The sequence below is a fragment of the Malania oleifera genome, chromosome 11, assembly GCF_029873635.1.
Source record: "Malania oleifera isolate guangnan ecotype guangnan chromosome 11, ASM2987363v1, whole genome shotgun sequence".
Classification (NCBI taxonomy): domain Eukaryota; kingdom Viridiplantae; phylum Streptophyta; class Magnoliopsida; order Santalales; family Ximeniaceae; genus Malania; species Malania oleifera.
This window is the reverse complement of record NC_080427.1, coordinates 9,841,045-9,864,380: the sequence shown is the minus strand read 5'-3', so window position 1 is coordinate 9,864,380 and position 23,336 is coordinate 9,841,045. Positions and strand designations below refer to the sequence as shown.

General features: G+C 35.2%; 1 protein-coding gene across 1 annotated transcript in view; it reads left to right on the top strand.

The window, feature by feature from the left end:
• The first annotated feature begins 4,907 nt into the window (after nucleotides 1-4,907).
• Nucleotides 4,908-23,336, top strand: part of LOC131167400 (vacuolar protein-sorting-associated protein 37 homolog 1) — a 28,916-nt gene continuing 10,487 nt past the window's right edge. Inside the window, 3 exon segments of the mRNA XM_058126210.1 lie at nucleotides 4,908-5,157; nucleotides 18,309-18,528; nucleotides 22,340-22,427. Coding sequence (XP_057982193.1) covers nucleotides 4,908-5,157; nucleotides 18,309-18,528; nucleotides 22,340-22,427 — 558 coding nt within the window.

Here is a 23,336-nt window from a genome sequence, read left to right as displayed (position 1 = left end):
AAGAGTGACACCCCATTTTTTTTTTAGGTTCGGCTTATTCCCAGTCTACGTCCTCGCCTTAGGCCAATACCACCTAAGGATTCCACTATACTGTTCCTTTCCGGGCAAAACAAACTATTACAAGTGATACCCCGCGCTTAGTCACTCCTTCAACAGGCTAGAGCAACGCCTCTCCAAGCGACACCCCACGCTCAGTCACACCTTCAATAGGCTAGAGCAACACCTCTCCAAGCGATACCCCATGCTCGGTTCAATGATCCAACAACCTGGAATCTTAAATACACTACAAGAATATAAGAAATAATTTATGCGTACAATACCACTCTCACAAAGAGTAGATTAGTACAAGCTAAAATACTATATACTTTAATATTCAAATATCAAATTGAAATAGATTGAAGTTCTAGAGAATTTATCACCGGGATCTTCTCTAGATGAGAATTAACAACTCAAAAATATAGAGATTAGACAAGGATGCTTCAGCACTTTAGAATTCTCAGCAAATCAGTTGTGCAAGAGTGAGAGCAAGAGAGAGTTTTTAGAGACCAAGATGGCTTTCAACTTATGAACATATTTTTCAATTTCTTGGTGAATTTAATTTGCTAAAACTATGTATTTATAGGCTTTCAAAAGTAATTTCATGTTACCAAAAATTACTTGGAGTATCTCCAAAGTTTGCATAAATTGTGTGGCATAAGAAACCATTCTAGGTAAAATCCTCGATGTTTCATTTTTCCAATATGATTTCCCACATATCATTTTCCTATTTGACACTCTAGGATGGAAAATTTTCATTTTATATCAAGCTAAAGGATATTTTCCCAATCTCACAAAAATTTTATATGCAAACCTTGTCAAGGAAGAGATTGGCCTATCATCTCAAGTAATGGAAAATTCTTCTCCCATTACCTTTGATTCCCTTAGAAAGATTTTTAAAATTACAAAAGGAGATTTTGAATGTTATCCTTTTGGTACTTCTTGGATTTTAGAACAGGGTTTTACTCCAGAAGAATTCTTTCCTTTGATACTAGAAAATGAGCCTGTTTCTTTTGATAGTCCTCTGTTATGCAAAAACTTGAACTTTCAAGCTCAAATTTTGCTAAAAAAACATCACTTATAATATACTCCCTCAGGCTAGATCACATGCATACATCTCCTATGCTGTCTACTTTGTTCTCTGGTGCTTGCTCAAGGGCAAGAAACTAGACCTCCCTAGTCTTATGCTTAGATGGATGCTATCTAGGGTAGAAAGACGACGAGTAACTCTTCCCTATGGAGGTGTTCTAAACCAGATTTTTGCAAAACTCCAAATATCCTGACCTTATGATTTTTTTATGAAACGTACCCATTATGATATCTTTAATTCCACAACTCTGAAATTAATGGGTTATGAGAAGTACGGGGATGACTAGATTCTAAAGGGAAGTGGAGGACAAGAACGTCAACCCCCTATTACCACTACTCCTACATGGTTTAATCCATTTTTCCAGGAATTCACAACCTTCAGCCAAGACATACAAGTCAGGATGCAATTCCTTCAAACCAATTTCTCCTCTCTTCAAACCAACTACTCTTCACTTTATGAACGTCTAAGCCGTATTGAGAAACACATAGTCAGATCCTCTCGTACTATTGATCCTATGGATATCAGTTCAGCTCTAGCCAATGCTAATGGGAGTGATGATGAAGACTCCACGGAGAAGAGTGATCATGCAGAAGAAGGCTCTGAAGAAGAAGATGAAGAAGAAGAAGAAGAAGAAAAGGCTGATGGAAAGGAGTGAAGACGCAGAAAGGGATCTTTTTGCTACTATTTTGTATCTGGAACTTGTAATTTTTTTTTTCCACATGTACTAAGTATTTTGTATGTCATGAACTCTATTTGATTACTTTGCTTGTACTTATGGCCTAACTTTTTCCCCTTGTTCTGAATGATGTCCAAATGGGAAGAGATTGTGAAATGTAGCAAAGATGATATGTAATATGCTCTTATATGATGTATTTTTGAACTTATGATGAATGATATGTAGATGATATGTACCTTGAACTTATGATGAATGCTATGTCTGAATTTATGATGAGTAGAAATAGTCATGTTGAGTATTTAATTAAAAGAATGTTTATAGTAAGGGGGAGCCTTTCGATAGGAACCCTCATCTTTGCTCCTCGTTTGTCATCATCAAAAAAGGGAGATTGTTGGCCTAACTGGACTTTTCAATCTTGTTTTGATGATAACAAAATGAAGCATGTTTTAACATGTGTTGTTGAGTGGTTTTATTTCAGGACCAAGACAAAGGACACTAATGGTTAATTAGGGAAGCAAGCTGTAAATCAAAGACAATCAAATGAAAGCTTCTCAGAATATTGAAGAAATAAAAGACACATGAAGAGCTTAAAGGCTTGGCAGGACTTGAAGTAAAGACTGAACCTTAAGAGGCTGCAAGACCTAGTGATTAAGGAGATCATGCTTAGAAGAATGTTTGTAAGTATTTCAAATTCATTACTATTTAGATATGTGAAGCTCTTTAGGATAAGAAGACTTAGAAATCATTTCTTCTAAGACCCTTGAAAATGATTTTGAAAGAGTGGTACTTGAGCTTTTCAAAATGAACTAGAGTTTAAAAATCAAAAATGAAAAATAGAACTGGTCAGCCAACTGACCTTTTTTTAACTGGGATCAGTCAACCGACTGACTATTTTGAACATAGTTGAGTCAGCCAACTAACAATTTATCAGAATTAATTTTTTGAGAATCAGAATGGTGTCAACCGCTTGTCCAGCCAATTAATTAATACAAAAATGACCTAGTTGAGTGAGTCAGCCAACTGACTCTACGGAGATTTTGAATTTCAAACTATACGGGAAGTTTTTCAAAATTAATTCTATGATTTAATATCTTTTGAAAAGTTACCTAAATACTCCATGTCAACTTTTTAAATGAGGAAACATTTCTTTAAGAAGTCTATAAATACCTCTCTTGCTCAATGAAAATATACGCTCAAGCAATACACAATTTCTACACAAAAACTCTCCTAAAGCTCATACTTGCTCACACTCTTGCTGGGGAAAAACTCTACGAAATTACTGGTTGATTAAAAAGCTTTGGTTCTGATTTGCAACTAAAATTTCTATATCTATAAGAAAGAACCATTGGTGACTTCTAAACCTCGAGCTTCATATATTTCTATTTAGTTTTGGTTTTGAAGTACGATTAGTGATTTAACTTATACAACTTGCTCTATGTTTGAGAGCGTTTTTGTACGCAGATATTCGTTCCTTTCTACTGGATCTTTGACGGTTCAAGGTATAGTTGGATCGTTGCACCAAGCATAAGTTGTTGCTTGGAGAGGTTTCTCTTCCTGAAAAAAAAAGGTTGGTTATTGTAAAGGTTTTTTGTTCCACCCGGAAGGAACATGGTATAGTGGAATCCTTAGGTAATTAACCTAAGGCGAGTACATAGGCTGGGGTAAACCGAACCTCATAAAAACACTGTGTCACTCTCTTCTCTTATTCTCTTTAAATTCCAGAAACAATATAAACTGCGTGGATGTGTTAATCTTACAAACAACCTTGGATATTAAATAAACCTAAGATTAAAATTGATTGATCATCATTGATTGTGGAAACCAAAAGGGAGTACGTTGGTTAATCAACTCCTAAATTCTTTAAACTAAGGGTTTATTTAAAATATGAGTTATTGAAAAGAGTGATTGGATGTTATTTTAATTTTCAGTTCAAATGCCAACTATAGGACTTGCACATTCATATATAAAGATGCTAATAATTAAGTTGAATACTGGAAAGTGTACATTAATTGATTACTTGTATTGTGTTTTATTGGTTTGAATAATTGATTATTTAGTTGTTTATGTTGTGGATGTAGATTGAATAGAATACGTAATTTTTTCGTGTGGATTGCCTAATCAACAAGAAAATAAGAAGTCTTTAAAAAGAATTGTAAAAGGTTAAGATTTCAAAAAGGGACTTAAAAGAAAAATTTTAAATAACCCAATTCACCCCCCTATTGGGACTACACCTTAGGTTTCAATCACCATTTTTATCCCACAACAGTTGGTGCCGTCTGTGGGAACCGCTTCTGAGAGGTGCTCATCTTGCTTCCGACCTTCGATTCTTGAATAATGACAACAACCCACGGCTCAAGCTCCAGCCTTGTCGCTAGTAAAGAATCACCCCAATCCATTCACTCCATGCTCGAAGATCATTCAAGGGTCACCAGGGAGGAATTTCTCACCTTCCAAAGGAGAATGGAAGCCTCCCAGAAGAAGATGGAGGATATGTTCAACTTAGTCTTGCAACAAAAGGGTCAGGAAGAACATGCCCCCCGCCAACAACAGGTTAGCCCCGACTCACCTAAGAAAGCAGAGAACCTGAAAGGAAAGTGAGGGAAAAACTAACCTCACTAAGAAGGTGGAAGATGCGAACAGCGTAGGAGTTAACGAGCAAAGATCGAATGAGTTAGAGGAGAGGATAAAAAAAAAAAAGACCAAATAGATAAAATGATGAAAGAGGGTCGAACCAACCCCTCTTACGAGGAAACCTCTTTAAAATCATCGGAGCCGCCATTCACCAAAGAAGTTATGGAAATCCCGCTGCCCAACAAGTTCAAAATGCCGACTTTTGAAAGGTGCGAGGGTTTGACTAACCCGGTCGATCATCTAGACACCTTCAAGGTGTTGATGCAATTGCAGGGCACACCTGATGCCATCATGTGCCGGACATTTGCAGCCACCCTTAAAGTTAGTGCTAAGGAGTGGTACCGAATTCTATGGTCTGGCTCGATCGGCTTCTTCTCTAAGATGGAACAATAGTTTACCAGTCATTTCACTAGCAGCCAAAGAATTGTCAAAACTTCGGCTCATCTGATGAACTTGGTCCAAGGAGAACGAGAGATGTTGAAAAAATTTATACATCGCTTCATCATCGCGACCCTGGAGATCCACAACCTGAACATTGGAGTGGCGTTGGTAGCCCTGACCACAGCCTTTCAGTCAGGGAGTTTCCTGTACTCCTTAAAGAAGAAGCCACCACCTGATATGGGAGAACTGATGGCTAGAGCACATAAATATGTCAACCTGGAGGAGATGATGGATATAAGAGGAAATCAGATTGAGTTGAAAAGAAAGGGGAGTAGAGAGATCGGTGAATCTTCCAAAGCCAGGAAGAGATAGAAGAACAAAGCAAAAACAAACATACCATGCCAAACACAAGCAGAATAAAGAAACAAAGACAAGGGCAGAAGGAGAGTGTACCTAGCAAAGGGAAGGGACCCCTTGGTTGGGACAAGGAATAATTAAGCGAGCTCACATCCTTTATAGAGAAGCCCATATGAATCCCCAAAAAAGTTAGCATCTTGAGAAGGCGGGAACTCATCAATCAGTGTGTGCGTCTCAAGGAAAAAAATCAAATCCCTGTGCAAAAGCTGAAGCGGCGCTAATTCCTATGAATCTTGATTCTCCAAAGGTATGACACAATTGAAAATAGACTCTTAAATTTTACAAGGGTGGCAAATGTAATGAATAGACACCAATGTCACATTAGAGCAGCCCAATTAGCGAGCATAACTTGCGAGGCCACAAGGTTGCCCAATAAACGAGCACAACTCATTAGGCAAAGAAGAATAGGCCCAATTGACAAGCACCACTCGTAAGGCCACGTAACTGCCCAACAAATGAGCATAGCTCATTAGGCAAAGAAGAAAAGGCCTAACTGACGAGCACCGCTCGTGAGGCTAGAAGAATGCTCAACAAATGAGCACAACTCATTAGGCAAAGAAGGCCCAACTAAGGAGCACAGCTCGTGAGGCCACAAAGAGAAGCTCGGTAGAAACAACTTGGCAAGAAATGCCCTGATGAGCAGTTCAGCAAAAACAGCTTAGCAAGAAATGCCAAGAAGAGTAGCTCTGTAGAAAAAGCTCGGCAAGAAATGCCACGAAGAGTAACTCAGCATAAATAGCTTGGCAAGAAATTCCACAACGAGCAGCTCAATAGAAAAAGCTCAGGAAGAAATGCCACAACGAGCTCGACAAGAACAACTTGACAGGAAATGTCACGAAGAGTAGCTCGGCAGAAATAGTTCGGTAAGAAATGCCACGATAAGCAGCTCAGTAGAAACAACTTAGCAATGAATGCCATGATGAGCAACTCAGCAAAAACAGCTCAGCAAGAAATGCCAAGAAGAGCAACTCGGCAAAAACAGCTCATCAAGAAATGCCACGAAGAGCAGCTCGGCAGAAACAGCTATGCAAGAAATGTCATGACGAGCAGCTTGACAGAAATAGCTTGGCCAGAAATGCCATGATGAGCAGCTTGGCAGGAACAACTCGGAAAGAAATGCCATGAAGAGCAGCTTGGTAGAAATAACTCGGCAAGAAATGCCATGAAGAGCAGCACAGCAGAAACAACTCGACAAGAAATGCCATGAAGAGCAGTTCGACAAAAACAACTCGGCAAAATGTTAGCATTAACTTTGCAAAACTAACTCAGCTAAACCCCCCTGACATCGGCTTAACAAAATCAACTCAGCCGAACATTGGCTCGACAAAACTAACTCATTCGAATCCCCCTATAACATCAGCTCGACAAATTGCAACCCAGCACACAAATCAGCTCAGCGGAGCCGAATGAGAATCCAATCAGCTTGGACCAGCCATCCTAAAAAAAAGGAGACAGGACGCCAGCTTGAAATATCAAGAACAAGTTCCAAAAATTCAAAATTAGGGGGGACAACTGATATGCCCTAAATACATCAACTTATAAAAGGAAGTCAAAATCCAGCAATCATTACCCAAGTCAAATGTTCTAGTAGGAGCAATTAGCTCTAACCTAATAATAAAGGGAGAGATCCACGCTGACGCCTTAAACCTTTGGAGCGATCCACGCCCCCGCATCATAATGATGGATCACCCCAAGGGTCAAACCTCGCCACTATAAAGAAAGATAACACAAACAAGCATAGGTAACTCACTCTTAACCCAATCTTACTGTTGCATTCAACCTCTTCGAAGCGTTCTCTTACTTAGGCATCCGAGTGATCTCCCGAAGTATACCCCGGGTCCTCCAAGCCTGTTTTGTTTTCATCCTTTTCAGGTCATCGAAGTCGAAGAGCAACATCGTAGGTCATCACCATTTTTTATCCTGCAATATGAATAATATCATTTAACGTGGTGTGGGCATCTAATTATATAAAGAATCATTACTGCAAAAATTTGGGTTGAGTCTCCTTTTAAAAAATGACCATATCCCATCCATGCACCTATTTAAATAAAAAAAATTTCCTAAACATACAATACCAGTATGTTCACAAATTTCATTCACAACTTTCATACACATTCAAAGTATCAAATTACTGTAAAAATTTGGGCAAAGTCTCCTTTTAAAAAATAACCATATCCCATCTATGCTCCTGTTCAAAGAAACAAATTTTCCTAAACAATCGCTTTTAGTATGTTCACAAATTTCATTCACAACTTTCAGACACATTCAAAATATCAAATTTCTATAAAAATTTGGGTAGAGTCTCCTTTTAAAAAATGACCATATCCCATCCATGCACCCGTTCAAAGAAAAAAATTTTCCTAGACAATCGATACCATACGTTCACAAATTTCATTTACAACTTTCATACACATTCAAAATTTGGACGTTATTGTAAAAATTTTGGCAGTCTCCTATTAAAAATGATCATATCCATCAATATGCAAATATTTGTATATCTTCGAATACAAATTATTTAATTTATTCCTATGGTCAATTCAAATTGGTCAAACCGGCTTAATACTATAACTAACATCTTCCACTCCAGTGATAATTTTTCCCCCATATTCAACAACACCGTCACTGGAACACTATTTGAGCTTCCTGCCATTTAGATCGACCCTCAAAAAATAACAAAGACCTACGAAAAATAGAATTTTATATATAAGTACATCACATAACACCTCTGTTCATTCATGCTAAGCTAATCAACTATAATCATGACTCCATTCATTATGCAGTAATCCTTTAAAATAAAGTTTAGCATGCAACATTTTTTAATCATTCGACACATGGTTTATATGCTTTGATTATTTTGGGAAATTTCTTATTAAAAATTCGGCTGCATGTTGTCTATAAACAGGACATTTTCCTATCTTGCATATCACAAACCATGCACCAAAAATCTTATGATTTTCTATAGCATGCAATTCACAAGTCATTGCATCAGCCATGTAGGTGGCATTTAGTTCAATCAGCATGCACTCCTAATCAACTATCAACATGCATTTCACAATATTGCGTCAATCATGCAGTTGACGTTCTAGATTAATCATGCCCACACAATATATTCAATTGTATATTCGTTATTAATTTGTGTTAATGGTATTTTTCAATATTTTAAAAGGCTCAATCGAGGCTCACCTCAACGCAAGGCATGCTTAAAACGCATTGAGGCTCAATCTAAAATACCATATTCGAAAAAGGGTAACGCATTACATGCTGAGGTCAACACAATTTTACAAAAAAAGAACGCTTTTTGCGCCTTTTTAGTTGAGGCTTACACATCTTGGGCGTGTGATTCTCAAGTTAGAATTGGTTAGAAAATTTGAACTACATGTTTGTATGAAAGAAATTTCATAATATGAGTTTATTTCTAAAATTCTTGAACCTCAATCTTTCCAAAATAACTGAGAGTTGTTTCTTGCATCATGAAAATAGTTGTCTCTTCTCACGATTTATGTCATGTATTCAAGTTAGCAATTTCTCAAAGGCCAACAAGTATTTTGCGAAATACTAGTTTTTCTTTTCTATATGACATTTGTGATTTTATTAATTTTTACTTTATTTTAAATATATATAATTTATTTAACAAATTTTTATCTTAAAAAATAAATTCTCAAAAGTAAATTAATTATTACTTAATATAATTCACATTATTGCTTTCTAATTAACAAGAATACATATCATATAGTAAATTAACATATGATTGTGAATTTAATTAATAATATTTCAGCTTTTTATTATTATTATTTTAATTAGTTAATATAATTCATATTGTTATTTTTAATTAAAAAAATATATATTATGATGCATATGTTTTAAGTTTGTGTTAATATTAGTACTATTATTTATATTAAATCCCAAAATGATTAAATGGTAATATTGTCCAAGAATTTCAACATATATATTGCGAAAAAACAAATCTAAGCTACAGAGTAACATGCCTAAACAATAATTCATTTTAAATATGGAATGCAAAACCAAATAAAAATGGACAACAATAATATATACAAATAAATTAAATACAAAACCCAAACTCACAATGCCAATCGAAACAATAATTCATTTTCAATTAAAATCCAAGCAGTAATTCATTTTTTTCTAATACCAAATTTAAAACACTAGATTACAGCATACTTGTCAATTAAATTACACATAACACATATAACAAATGAAAGAAAGTTTTGATTGTTATTTTTTACTTAATATAATTCACATTATTACTTTCTAATTAACAACAATACATATATGTGCATGTGAATGTGAGTTTGCATATGTATGTTTGTATAAATGTATAAGTATGTAAGTATGTGTATGTCTAGATGTATTTGGTAAGCTTGCATGTGTAAATATCATACAGTGAATTAACATATGATTGTGAAATTTTTTAATAATATTTCACCATTTTTAATTATAATTTTTTATAGTTAATATAATTCATATTGTTATTTTTTAATTAAAAATTATCTATTATGATGCATATTTTCTTGGCCAAATCCACTACTCAAAATCAAATCAATTTTTAAACACACCCTTAATTTTTAAAACCAAATCATTTTACCACTATAATTATTGCGAAAAATAATAAAATTATCAATAAAAGTGTAGTACTTGCAAATAATATTAGCATATAAAACACATTCATTTAGATAAATAATAATATAACTTTTGAAAAAAAGTTAGAAAACAAATTTAGATCTAGAAGTGCCAACAAATAATAAAATTTAAATTTATTCAAAATTTTTAAGACAAAATAATTGATCATTAAGTGAACAAAAAATAAAGAATTACAAAGATTTTAGTAGCAAAATCACATTTACATATCTTTTTACACATTGAAAACACCTCACTGGAAAAATTTTTATATGCTAATAATTAAAAAAAGAATTGTACTATTGTTGTAGTCTTGAAGCATATTAACCAACAATATTTAATAAATCAAATATAACAATTTTAATTTGATAAAATACCAAATAATGAAATAAAAGTCTTACCTTAGATGGGGGTTCCGGATGCAGCTTCCAAACAACAAATCGAAGCAAAATGCTTAATTATGAATCTATAATAACAAATCTTCAAAGCCAATTCAAATTAATCAAGAATAATCAATGAAAACAAAATAGATTTTGGGTAAGAAATACATAGCCCATTTCTCCCCTTTTATAGCTTACTCGAGCTCTCGAACGGTCACTTGTTACCCTAAACGACCATGTTGGAATTGGTGTGATCCCGATAAGGGGGGGTGAAATGGGTTTTAAAACATTTTAGGCTAAATTAAGCATTTCGCCGATTCACTACAAAACATATATTATCCAATATACACGCGTGTATGTAAAATAATAAAACGATAACTGAAGACAAACACGTGTGCAATATATCTTATTTAAATCAAATGTGTGTATGCAAATAATTATTATATCAAATAAATATTTATACACATGCTGAAATTAAAGTATAAGAATTTAAATAAGATAGAGAGAGAGTGACACACAATATTGAGGTTCGGCCAAACCAGCCTACGTCCCCGCCTTGAGTATACCCCATAGGGATTATACTATCCTTGCTCACTTAAACGGGCGGAGTAGAAGCTGTTTATATCCTCTCCTTATGGTGCGAGGAAAATCCTAGATCAATTTTCAGACTGAATCGAATCAGTCTCACTTACGGGGCTGATACTCTCCAGTTCAATTTTCAGGCTGAACCAAATGGACTTACTTACAAGGCTGAGACTCTCTAGTTCAATTTCGGACTGAACCCAACCGGTACATTTAAAAACAATTTTTGTGTATGAAAATACTTCTAAAACATAAAAGTAGAAATGTACACATTAAACTCATAAAACATGCACTCTCTAAAGATATGAAATAATTGTCAATAGAGTAAGATGTGTATCTAAATAATTAATGCACAAATAAAATATATGCGAAAAAAAGGTATTATTGTTCTCTTATAAATACTTTTGCAAATAAAGAATATTTGGAGAATCTAGGAATTTAACCTCAAGAAAATATTTATGCAATAAATAATTTTCTCCCAAAAAATATTTATCAAAGAAATAATCAAGAGAAAGCCTAAGCAAATACTCCTAAAAAATTTTTTCAAAGAGAGAAGCTATGTGAAAGTAAAAGTAAATAAAATGCCCTAAATAAAATACTCTCATCAAAAATGATTTTGAAATAAATGCTTGAAAAAGAGTTTGAGAGATTTGTATAAAAGATTTGGCCCCAAAAGAATGATTTTAACAATAAAAAACATTTGAGGGAACTTTGATTAACAATGGATTGGAGAGAAAATTTGGGCTAATTAAAGTTGCTAATCAAAGTAAATGAGGGGATATTTATAAATTTTACGACAATTATGACCGTTGGGATTACGCTCGGTATTTTGGAAAAGTTTAATTAAAAGTTAATGACGTTTTAGCGCTTTTAAAAAATTCCAATCCGAGAGTTTCGATCGACCATATTTGAGATTTGGTCGACCATATTACTAAGTTTGGTCGATCGTGACATTTTTGAACTGATGTTTTAATCGACCGTATTAAGGCAATTTTGAACCGTCTGAGGTTCGGTCGACCAGGGTAGGTTCGGTTGACCATTTTCTGATGTTCGGTCGACTAGGTCAGATTTTAACTAAGGGTTCAGTCGACCAGAGCATTGGGGATCACCCACGTGTCAGCTCAGTTGACCATACAACTCAAGTTCATTTTAAAATGGTCAACTAAATAGTCAACAAATTCACTCTGAGAGGTTTGGTTGACTGAACACATTTAAAGTGTGCATTTAAGGTTTGATTTGAGTTTAAAGTTATGTGCAGGGATTTATGGTCTATTTAAGGTCAATACGCTTTAATTTAGCTTAAAAAACTTGGCGTCGGTCAATCGACCTAAAGTCTATCTACGGTCATTACTGAGCATTCAAACATATCATGCAAATGCATGCATTATTATAAATTAAAGATAAAAAATTAAATGTAATACAATTACAAAACAAATGTTTTCTTCTTTACTCTTCTGTCTTTCGTGGAAAACGTCAATTGATGTGAGTTTTCTAACTTCTATCTTCATTTTTTGTGTGTGCATTTTGAATTTGTAAATCTATTCAAAACATTAGCCACACACATAAGATACATGCGCTTTGTCAATATCAAAATAAGGATCAGATTCAAAAAGTCAATAGGTCACCTACCACAACGAAAGACAACTTGCTAGCCTGTTGCTGCTGCTGTCCTCCTCCTTGCTAGACTCTCTGATCTCTCTATTGTAACCGTGCATTCACGGGGAAAGTGAAGAAGAAAGGAGGAGTTGAAGGGTGTCAAGGAAAATCTCGCTTGACTAAGCAGCGAGATTTGTCACGTGTCACACATCAATCGACCGTTCCATTTTCTAGACAAATCTTGTTGCTTGGTCTAATGAGATTTGCCTTGATATTCGTTAACACTCGATTTATCTGACCATTTAAATGTCGCTACTTGGTCCAATGAGATTTATTTAAATCTCGTTAGATTAAGTAGCGACATTACGTGAGAGTTATTCTAAAAATAATTTTTCTGAATTGGGTGTTATTTAATATATTATTTTAAAATAATAATAGAAAGGGAAACAGGTGAGCGTGTTGCCGATTTCCTTGAAGACATTACTAGGTTCCTTCTCGACGCTACACCCGCACCGGCAATTGGTAGTCTACTCCTAATAAGATTGTGCCACGTGTATTTCGAATGACAAATGGAAAACAAAACGGGGACCAACCACGAAAAATCCTTTTGTGGAAAGAGAGCGCGTCAGCGGAGGGGGAAGGAGGCTTCGGTCAAGGGAGGGACGGAGGGAGGGAGAGCGAGAGAGAGAGAGAGAGAGAGCGAGAGCTTAATAAGGAGGCTTCGGGCGAGAGCGAGAGAGAGAGCTTAATAAGGAGGCTTCGGGCGTCAGCGGAGGGGGAGAAGGAGGCTTCGGTCAAGGGAGAGGGGGAGAAGGAGGCTTCGGTCAAGGGAGAGAGAGAGCGAGAGTGAGAGAGAGAGAGAGAGAGCTTAATCTGAGGATCATCGATCTCTCGCAGCCATGTTCAAGTTCTGGTACTGCTCTTCTCTCTTCCTTTGCGATTTCTGGTTTTTTTCTTCTAGTTTTTGTTTGATGAGGTGTTTTTCCAGGGTTTTGAGATGGGGGAGGGTTTGGGAAATGTATCTAAGGGGTGATTGACTTAGATAGCAGTGAATTGCGTATAGCTAGCAGCGAATTGCGATCAAGCTGCGTTTTATTTTGTTATATGAGTTTTGTTCTCTTAACTTGTTCTATGATGAAAGTAATGTTTCGTCGAATTAGCCCCAGAATGGTACCACATATAAATAAGTACTTATATGATTTGTCACTTGTTAGAAATTTTGTAGTAAATAATTAGTGTTTCATTAATTGTATGGAAGTACTTATAACCCTAAGTAGTTATTAAAACTCTCCAAAATTTTCTAGAAGTCTTGACGGGTAGAATGGTGGCCATTTTTCATTGCGGGGTCAATTTACCCAAATCTAGGCATCCTTTTTTCGTTGATTCCTCTTTATTTTCTTCATTATTTAAATGTTAGTTTGGGGTGCTGGAAGATTGGAGAGGATTCTGAGGGATTTTTTTTGGTTAGGTGTGGGTGAGAGGAGAGGCTATCTTGTGATTTGGGTGACTTTTAGGAGGTTTAAGAATGAGGGGTGCGTAGGCCTTGGTAAGTTGGCGTCTTGAAAGCATATTTCTAGTGGGTAAATAAAATGGTTATGGCATTTCCCTTTGGAAATTGATTCTCTTTGGCATAAAGTAATCAAGAGTAAATTTTTCATACGAACAAATGGGTGGCATGCTATATTAGAGTTAAAGAGTGATTATGAAAGCCCATTGAAATTCATTTCATATGCATTTCCCTTTTCCTTGTACTAAATTTAAAGTGGAAGATGGTTGTAAAGTTCGTTTTTGAGAGGATCTTTGGCTGTGGGGACAATGTTATTTTGTTACTTTTGTTCTTTTTCTTGTCTATTTCCATATCATGATGCATGGGTTTCTTCTTTTTTTGGTTGATGTTATTATGTTAATCATCTTGTTTCTTAAGAGTTCCATTTTTGTAGAAATCTTAATGATGGGAAGCAAGCTGCTTTCTTTAGTTCCCTTATTTGTATAGAGAGGATGTATTTGAAGTTTGGATGCTTCTAGTACAATTGCCATATTAGTGTCAGGACTCTTATATATGCTTATTTTATGCCTAGTTCCATTCTACTACTAATCAATTTCTTCTGCTGATCCAGGGTTTGATCACTCTGCAAACACACATTGAAAATAGTCTTGTCTTCTCTACAATAAACCTGCAACTTTGAGCTTTGCAACTCCATTCGTAGGAAATATCATATAATGAATTGTGCTTTTCTTTTAATTGGAAAGCATCTTTCTCTTTTGTAGACCTCTAGAAATTACAAAAATCAGTATTCCTAAAATAATCCATGTATTTAATCCTCAAAGGTTATCTCCAATTGTTTTAGTAGTGAGGATGGAATTTGTGAGGATTGTTGTCAGGCACACCTCATTGATCAATTCAATATGTCAATGGCAATGGTATAAAATGATAAAAACCTATCCAACAAGGTTCTATTCCTCAATTTCCTTGAAAAATATCCATGTGCTTATGTCCAAGATTGGGGTTGCAAGTATTAATTTGAGTGAGGGCAATTTAGAAATTTATCTAATTTAGCATATTGTAGTTGTAGTACTTTGCATTGTCCTTTAATTTCCTTAGGTCTCTCTCCAGGTGGCAATCTTAATTCCTCTGCTTTTTGGGAACTGGTAGTGGAATGAGTGGATAGTAGATTAGATGGTTGGAAGAGGACTTATCTTTAGGGGTTTGTATGACTCTTATCAATGTTGTTCTTTCCAACATTCCCATTTATTTTCTTTTCCTTCTTAGAGTTCCAGCCAGGGTGGCTAACTATAGCCTTGGAGAGAATTATGTGAGATTTTTTGTGGTTAGTTGTTGAGGATGAGAAGAGAGATAATCTAGTTAATTGGGAGAAGGTGAAAAAATTAATTCTAAAGGGGATTGGGGCCTCGTGAACTTGGTGTCTAAAAACATCTCCTTAGTGGGTAGATTTCTTTGGAAGTTGACTCTTCATGGCACATTGTTATTAAAAACAAGTACAGTACACACTAGAATGAATGGGATTCTAGGGGTAGTGGTATTGTTTGTTATGCTAGTCTTTGGAAATTTATTTCTCAGGTAGCTCAGTTCTTTTTTCCTCTTATTAGTTATCGTTTAGGGAATAGGAATTCTATTCATTTCTAGGTAGATGTTTGGATGGATGAGGTTCCTTTGGAATCTTTGTTCCCTCATCTTTCTAGATTGACCCTCTTGCATAATGCATCGATAAATACTTTTTATTCTTTTGAAGGGGGGGGGGGGGTCTCTTTTTTGGGATTTTCATATTTCTTTAGAATCTCAATGAGAGAGAGGTTGAGGATATATGGCTTTGTTGCCACATATGCTAGATTCTTTTGTTGCTTGAATGGGTGGTAATATGAGGATTGCAATTGGGGATTCTTTTGGCTTGTTCTCTTCGAAATCTTTGCTTGCCCAATTGTTGAAAAGGTGAAATCATTTTTCTTTTCCCATCCACTTTATTTGGAAGGCCAAGGTGGTTGTAAGATTCAAGGCTTTTATGTGGACTCTTTAATAGGCTTAATAGTAATGATTTACTGCAACTGATTAGACCTTAGAAGGCCATGAGCCCGAATATTTGTTTTATGTGTTTGGAAGACAGCGAGACTAGCAATCATTTGATTCTACATTTCTGGGTAGCAAGTCAGCTTTGGGATTTTCTTTTCTTAGTTTTTTATGAGGCTTTGGTGGTCCAAGTGTTTGTTTATGTGTTCCTACCTAATTGTACAGTGCAAAGGATTTTGGGAGGAGCAAGAAAGGAAAATTTTTATGGGGTTTTACAGTTTTTGGAATTTTTTGGACATTTTGGATTGAAAGGAATGCAATGATTTTCAACAGAAAAATAAATTATGAGCATTTCCTTTGGGATAGAGTCACTTTTAGGGCTTCTTTTTGAGCTTATTCTTTGGGTTTCTTTCAAGAAAAGTTGCTATAGGATCTTCAAAGGGATTGGAGAGAGGCTTTGATGTAAATATTTTTACTTTGTTTCTTTGCTTAGTTTTATTTTTGTGTTAGGAGGATTTCTTGTCCTCCTTTTTGTGCAAGTCTTTTTCCTATTCTTTAATATATTTTACTTTTTCTATATATATAAAAAATGAAAATATCCCTGTGCTTAGTTATTTTGACCTTGTTTTTAGATATAAAGAGAAATAAAAGAGTCTTGAAATCTTGAAAACTCAAAGATGGCAGTTATCAGTGCACAAATTTCAGTCATCAAATCAACAATAACGGCTTGCTTGGTTCAGCGGAATGGTTATTTGTTGGAATAATATGATATTCCTAATTACATTAAAAAAGGAATAGACATCTCTATGATGAAATTTGGGAATAGTTATTCCTCGTCTATTCCTTATTATGGACTCATAAAATGTTTCACATTGTTATTTGCTTTATACTAATAACATAATTTCTTGTATAACTAATTATAACTAACATACTGAAACTAATCTATTGCTGAGAATAGAGATTCCACAAAACAAACGTAACCTCAAGGATATGGCAAATTATAGAAGAGATTCAAAAAGGTTTCTCAATCTACTCTGGTCAAACTCATCAGTTTGTTACAGGCAGAGATATCATTCAAGACTCTCACATGAGTTTGAAAGAAGGCATCTCTATTCTTATATTTGAGGGCTCTGAAAAGAAATTAAGTTATCCTATATTTCTGAAAATCTCTACTGGAAATATATTACACATACACATGGTGGCTGGCAAATGTAATCACTAGGACAAAACATTAAGCATATGTATCAAGGAAGTTCCACAATGTTCCCAAACAACAATAGGCTACTTGTGCAATTGATTATGTCAAGCAAGAAGTAGGTACCAAAGAGTACCTTTACACGACGTGTTGTGCCTTAGTAAACTAGACTGGTAACCCTACAAGTAACACATTTCTCCCTAGAAGAACTAGCCAGCCTTGAGCTCTGGTACTGTACAACACATTGTCTTGAAATTTGTTTGTATTTTTGGAGAGGATTTGGTTGCCCTTCGTCCTTGGAGGCATTTTGTACTTTGTTGTTTAAGGGGTTTGGAAAGGGGAAGCAGACAGAGGCATTGTGGCATTGCTAATTTGGCTGTTTTTTTTTTTAGATGGAGAGAAATGCTAGAATTTTAAGAACTTGAATGCACCTCTTAACTTGCTTCGGGATAGAATGGTGTTTCTTGTGTCATTGTGGGTTTTGGTGAATGTTTTCTCATGGTACTTACCTCTGGCAGATTTGGGGCTAGTTGCTTTGCTTGATTAGAGCTGTTTTGTAATATGTATAGTTGCTTCGCTTGATTAGAGATGTTTTGTAATATATATATATATATATATTAGTTTTCTAGTTTGTTCTTTTTTTCTGTTGTATTGACAGAATATTTTATCCTTCCTGTTTTCTTTTATTTTCCTTGTTGTACTCTTCTCCCTCTCTAACAAATGTCAATAATGAATAAACAAACAAATAAATGCTACCCTTTTCACTCCATTTGATCATGAATAATATAGCAAATGAATTTTGATGGTTTTTTTCTCTAAAATGTGGAAATTCAGCATGCTTTTTCCCATTGTAATCATAGTTGATTGGTTTTGTGACCTGTATTTTATTCAGCCTTACAATGTGTTCTGTAACTTGGCATTGTAATCACACAACACATGCTTGCTTGCAATCACATCAGGCTGCTCACCTCATGCATGTAGTTTGATTTGATCAACTTTGAAATCAGATTTTTTCCCTGCCTATTTTTGTTTACATATTAGCATTTGTATAAATAAGTGGCACTTGCTAGATATAATATAATAGATATATATGGTGTGTGTGTGTGTGGTGTGTTTACATTCATACGAATTCTTGTAAATTCAGAAGTACTGTCCATGTGGTTTAGGGGAATCTCAAGAACACAAGCTCAGCACGTCGCAGGACAATCTCCACGCAGTCTGGTATACTCCATCGGTAGTTAGCTCTTCTGGTTCTTCCCGCTCTTCATATCCTAGTACGCCGGCCTCTTCTAGCTTCAAAGGCCATTCAGAGCCGCCACAACATTCTCCATCACAAGTGTCTCCTGCTGAAGTGCCAGCATAATTGTTTTTTTGAAAGACAAAGAGGTGAGACCTTGATCTTTCTAATTCTTTCTAGATAGGAGATAGGTTATATTTTCATATTAGTGTCTTTTGATGCAAGGACAAACGATGAGTTAATGCTATTATAAATATTATCTAAAACAACAACAACAACATGTCAATAACTAAGTCTTAAGCTCCACTAGTTGAGTTGACTTCATGAAACCTTTTCTGCCAATCTCTGTGATCTTGGGCAATATCCTTTGACAAATGGACGGTTGTTAAATCCTTAGTATCTCACTCAAAGTTCTTCTACGTCTACCCCTACGCCTGCTACTGCCACTAACATTGATTAGTTCACTTCTCATTGGTGCATTATTTGACCTACGTTACAAGTGCCTAAACCATCTTAGCCGCCCCTCCCATATTTTATCTTCTATAGATACTTTACCTAATTTATTATGAATGTTTCATTTCGTAATTTATCTTTAACAGTTGTATCATTCATCTGCCTAAGCATTTTAATTTCGTAAAGTTTCACATATTGGATATGCTGTTTCTTACTTACCCAAGATTCTGATCCATATTGTAGAGGTGGTCTTATAGCTGTCTAGCAGAACTTTCCTTTTAATTTGAAAGGTATCTTATGATCACACAACACGACTAAAGTATTTATTCATTTTACCATCCTAACTCTGCATTACATCTTCTAACTCTATGTATTACATCTTCCAAAGTATATTTACTTCTTCAATTTCTCCTTCAACTTGCATAAAATATCCAAGGTATCAAAATCGACTAGTTCTATTCATTTCTAGATCATTAAGTGTAATATTTTTGCTGATATTCCTCATATCATGTCTAAAATTACATGCATTCTGTCGAATCTGTCTCAAAACCTCTAGATTCTAAAGCTTCTATCCCAATTCTAACCTTGATACTGCACCCCTCTTGTTTTGTCAATTATCTGTAAACAACATATACTGTGAGACCTCATTTTGGATACTTATAGTAAGTTCATTCATTACTAATGCAAAAAAAATATTGACTCGAAACAGACCTATTGTGATTGAAAAATTCCCTATACCCTGCACCTTTAGTCCTACACTAGTCACCTCATATCTCCAATGACATCAATATATACCTACTACATACTCCATTTTTTTTTCTAGAATCCACCACGGGACTTCCCTAATTCTCTAGGTCAATAAAATCCATGTGCAAGTTCCTCTCTTTCCTCTAATATTTTCCGTTAATCTTCTTAAGAGTATGTAGTTTTTGTACTTGATCTCTTAGGCATAAAATCAAAATTTTTTCTGAAATTCTAGCTTCTAACTTTTTTCTTTGTTCAATTACCCTTTGCTAAACTTTCCTTGTATGACTTCTTAGTATCTTTCATGCTTTTAAAATAAAGATTAGCAACCAACCTGGTAAAACCATCAATGTGGTTAAAGTGGGCAGGCCATGGAGTCAAACTGGTGGTTGACCCGGTATATTTATAAATATTACATGGAGGGTTTGATGATGGTTATTATTATTATTATTATTATTATTATAGTTTTAGCAGGAGTCAAACAAATATTAAGTGCTAGTGAGTGAGGTTTTGATTTTACTTCAACGGTAAAATATTAGGATTTTATTAATTCGTAAATATTAAATAATATTGGAGTTGTTTGATTCAGTTAAAAATATACTTAAGTGTAAAATTACTAAATATGTGTATTATACACGTGTGTGTGTGTGTGTGTGTGTAGATCTCTATGTAAGATTTGGACTTTGGAGTCAATTGGTTATATGCTGTATTTTTGTTTAGCTAAAAGCAACCAAACACCTGTGGTCGCATTGGTAGGCAATCCCATGCACCCTTCTGCTTTGCTCCTTTCAGCAGCACAATCAATTTTTTTATTTTTTATTTTTGGTGAGAAGCTTGGTTGATCCAGCCAGTTCATCAGCCTGGGTCATGCCAAGGTGCTGGGGTCTGGACGGATTAACACCATTTCGTAGTTTTCAAAAATCATTTGAACTAGAAAACTGACGATGGTTCTTGTCTGACTGGTCTGGTCTAGGTTTTATCCATGGGATCATCTAGTGATGTAGAAGGTTCAAACTTCGTCCAACAGAAATGCTTTCATTAAGGAAGCTTCTGATGATTGTGAATTATTTTCCTTTGTGTTGGACATCTTGGGGCCTCAATGGTCATATTGGAAAGATGGCAACAAGAGGATGTGGTTTAAAAATGGGTAGAATGCATGATTTAGTGAGATTTGTCTCTTGAGTTTATCCCAGTGAAGAAGAGTTTTCTTTTTGCTATGGGATTATAATTCTTAACATGGGGGGCCTATGTAGTTGTTGCCTATTAGGGTAAGTTGTCAATGTGAAGATGGGATTTAAAAATTGGTGGTGCATTTAATTTGGTGAGATATCGACTCTATTTGTTAAAATGAGATTGCAATTTTTAATTTTCTCCTGTCCCCTTTCTGAAAGAGGCAAGGGAGCCAGGGGTCCGCTATATGCTTGCACTTTTAGAATGCATGGTGGAGAATTACTATGAGATCAACGCATGGCCTGTGAACTATAAGCATACAATCCACCAAGCCCCATTTCTTTTTTGTATGTTTTGTTCAATAGGAGAGAAATTCGAAAAAAAAAACTATCCTTTGTTTTTCTGTTTAGTTAAACTAATGGGAGAGAACTGAAAAGAAACTGTATATATTCGTTTTACAATATTACCCCTGTAAGAAAAGTGTAAAAATAATAAGCTAGTGACTAATGACAAATTGACAATATGATCCAATTGTACAAGATCCCATAAAATGTGGAACAAACCTATATGCACATTGAACTCCATGATCAAAATATTTTCATTAGACATATATTGGCCTTAAATTTTTCCGAAATAATCAATCTATATATATATAAAATTACGTAAGATTTGTGATTTTGGTAATTTTTTATTTGGTTAAGGGCATAATTGTCTTTTGGAAAAAGTTATTAGTTGGTTTCTTGTTAATTCTATCTGATTTGTGGAGGGGAAAAAAATGGGGCTTTTTGCCCCTTTTCTCCTCTCCACTTTTTCCTCTTCTTCCCTCTTTAAGTGAACCAGACATGAGAAGTGGAGCGAGACTTTCTTTTCTCTTCTAAACTCTCCAGTTGTCCCCAACCAATTGCACCCTAAAGGTTCAGTCTACAGAAGTATATATTGGCGAGGGATTTTTATCCTTTCTCTGTGTTCTTTCTGTATTAATAATGATCCGGTTTTTATTCTAATGAATAGTGGTATATTTAGTTAGAAGAGCTTGCCATGAGGATGAACTATAAGCATACAATCAACTCAGCCTTCATTTCCAAAAAATCCTGTATAATTTTAAGGTCGAACTGAGAGAAGTATATATTGCTGAAGGATCCTTTATCCTTTAATTAAGCTGCGGTTTCTTTTGAGGGGAGGAAAAGATCTGGTTTCTTATCCCCTATAATGAAATGTATATTAAGTTAGAAGAGCTTGCCATGATGACATATCGTTAGTCTTAGGCAATTCAGTTCATGATGATCACAGTGCTGGATAGTGATGCTGATGACATATCTGTATCAGATTAGTATTCTTTTTCCAATTTTCTATCTAGCCTGCAAATTAAAATATAAAATATCTGTTCTTCCATACTCTTGAAATCTTCAATATGCCATATTGGTGTTAGAATTTTTTTTGGGGGGGGGGGGGGGGTGTGGGAAGAATCCTTGAATTGTTTCTTGATTTACTACTTCATTGTTTTGTATTTTTTTTGTTGCTCCTGATAAATCTCTCTCTCTCTCTCTCTCTCTCTCTCTCTCTCTCTCAATCTGTTGTTTTGTAATCTAACAGTGTTGATGAGTTACGAAAGCTCCTGTCTGATAAAGATGCATACAATCAATTCCTACTGTCCCTTGATCAAGTCAAAACTCAAAATAATGTAAGTTTTTTTTACAATTTTAATGTTTATGCTCATACTCATATATTATACTTAAGAGTCTTCACGTATTGCTTTTGTTGGTTGACTTTCTAACCTTGTATTAGATATATTACCTTGGTGTCTTAGGATGCTTGTGGGTTTAGGATGAGCTGACAACCCTTCAGTATTAATTCTGAAACTTGACTAACAAATGTCCCACCTCAAATACAACTGAATATGTCCTATTTCTGCTGCAGTAGGGACAGGCTCAGTGCTTTTGTCAGTTAGTGTTTCAAACTGGGTAGGATTGATTGGCAGTAGTTAACTCACTCTGATATCTAACTTGTTGATAATATATGTAAATATATACAGGGAATTTTGGGGCTTTGCCATTATTAAAAAATCTAGATAGAGAGCAATTTGCCTCTTGTTTTTTCTTCTTTTTTCCTCCCTTTTTGTGGAAATAACAAGAATGTGGGAGTTTGGGATTTTGTAATGGTAAGAGTGGAAAGGAGGTTGGCCAGCTGGAAAAGACAATAGCTTTCTCAGAGAGGTAAAGGTAACATGTATTTAGAGCACTTTATCTAGCCTCCCAACCTTCTGCATGTCTCTAATTACCATTTTAGCCTCTATGGCTATGAAAATTGAAAAGTTGGAAAGAGACTTCTATATGGGGAGAAGAATAAAAAATTCACTTGGTGAATTGGGAGATGATCTGTAGAGATTTGAATTTGAGGGGGGGCGGGGGTTGTTAGGAATCTCCAGAATTTCAACAAGGCTATTTTTATAAAGTGATTTGAAATTTGCTATGGAAAGAGCAACATAGAGGGGAACTGTAGGAAAAAAAAGAAAGTGGGGGGGGGGGGGGGGATTTGGTTTAAAACTGAACAAATGAGAGGCCCAAATGATGTAGGGGTTTGGAAGGGTATT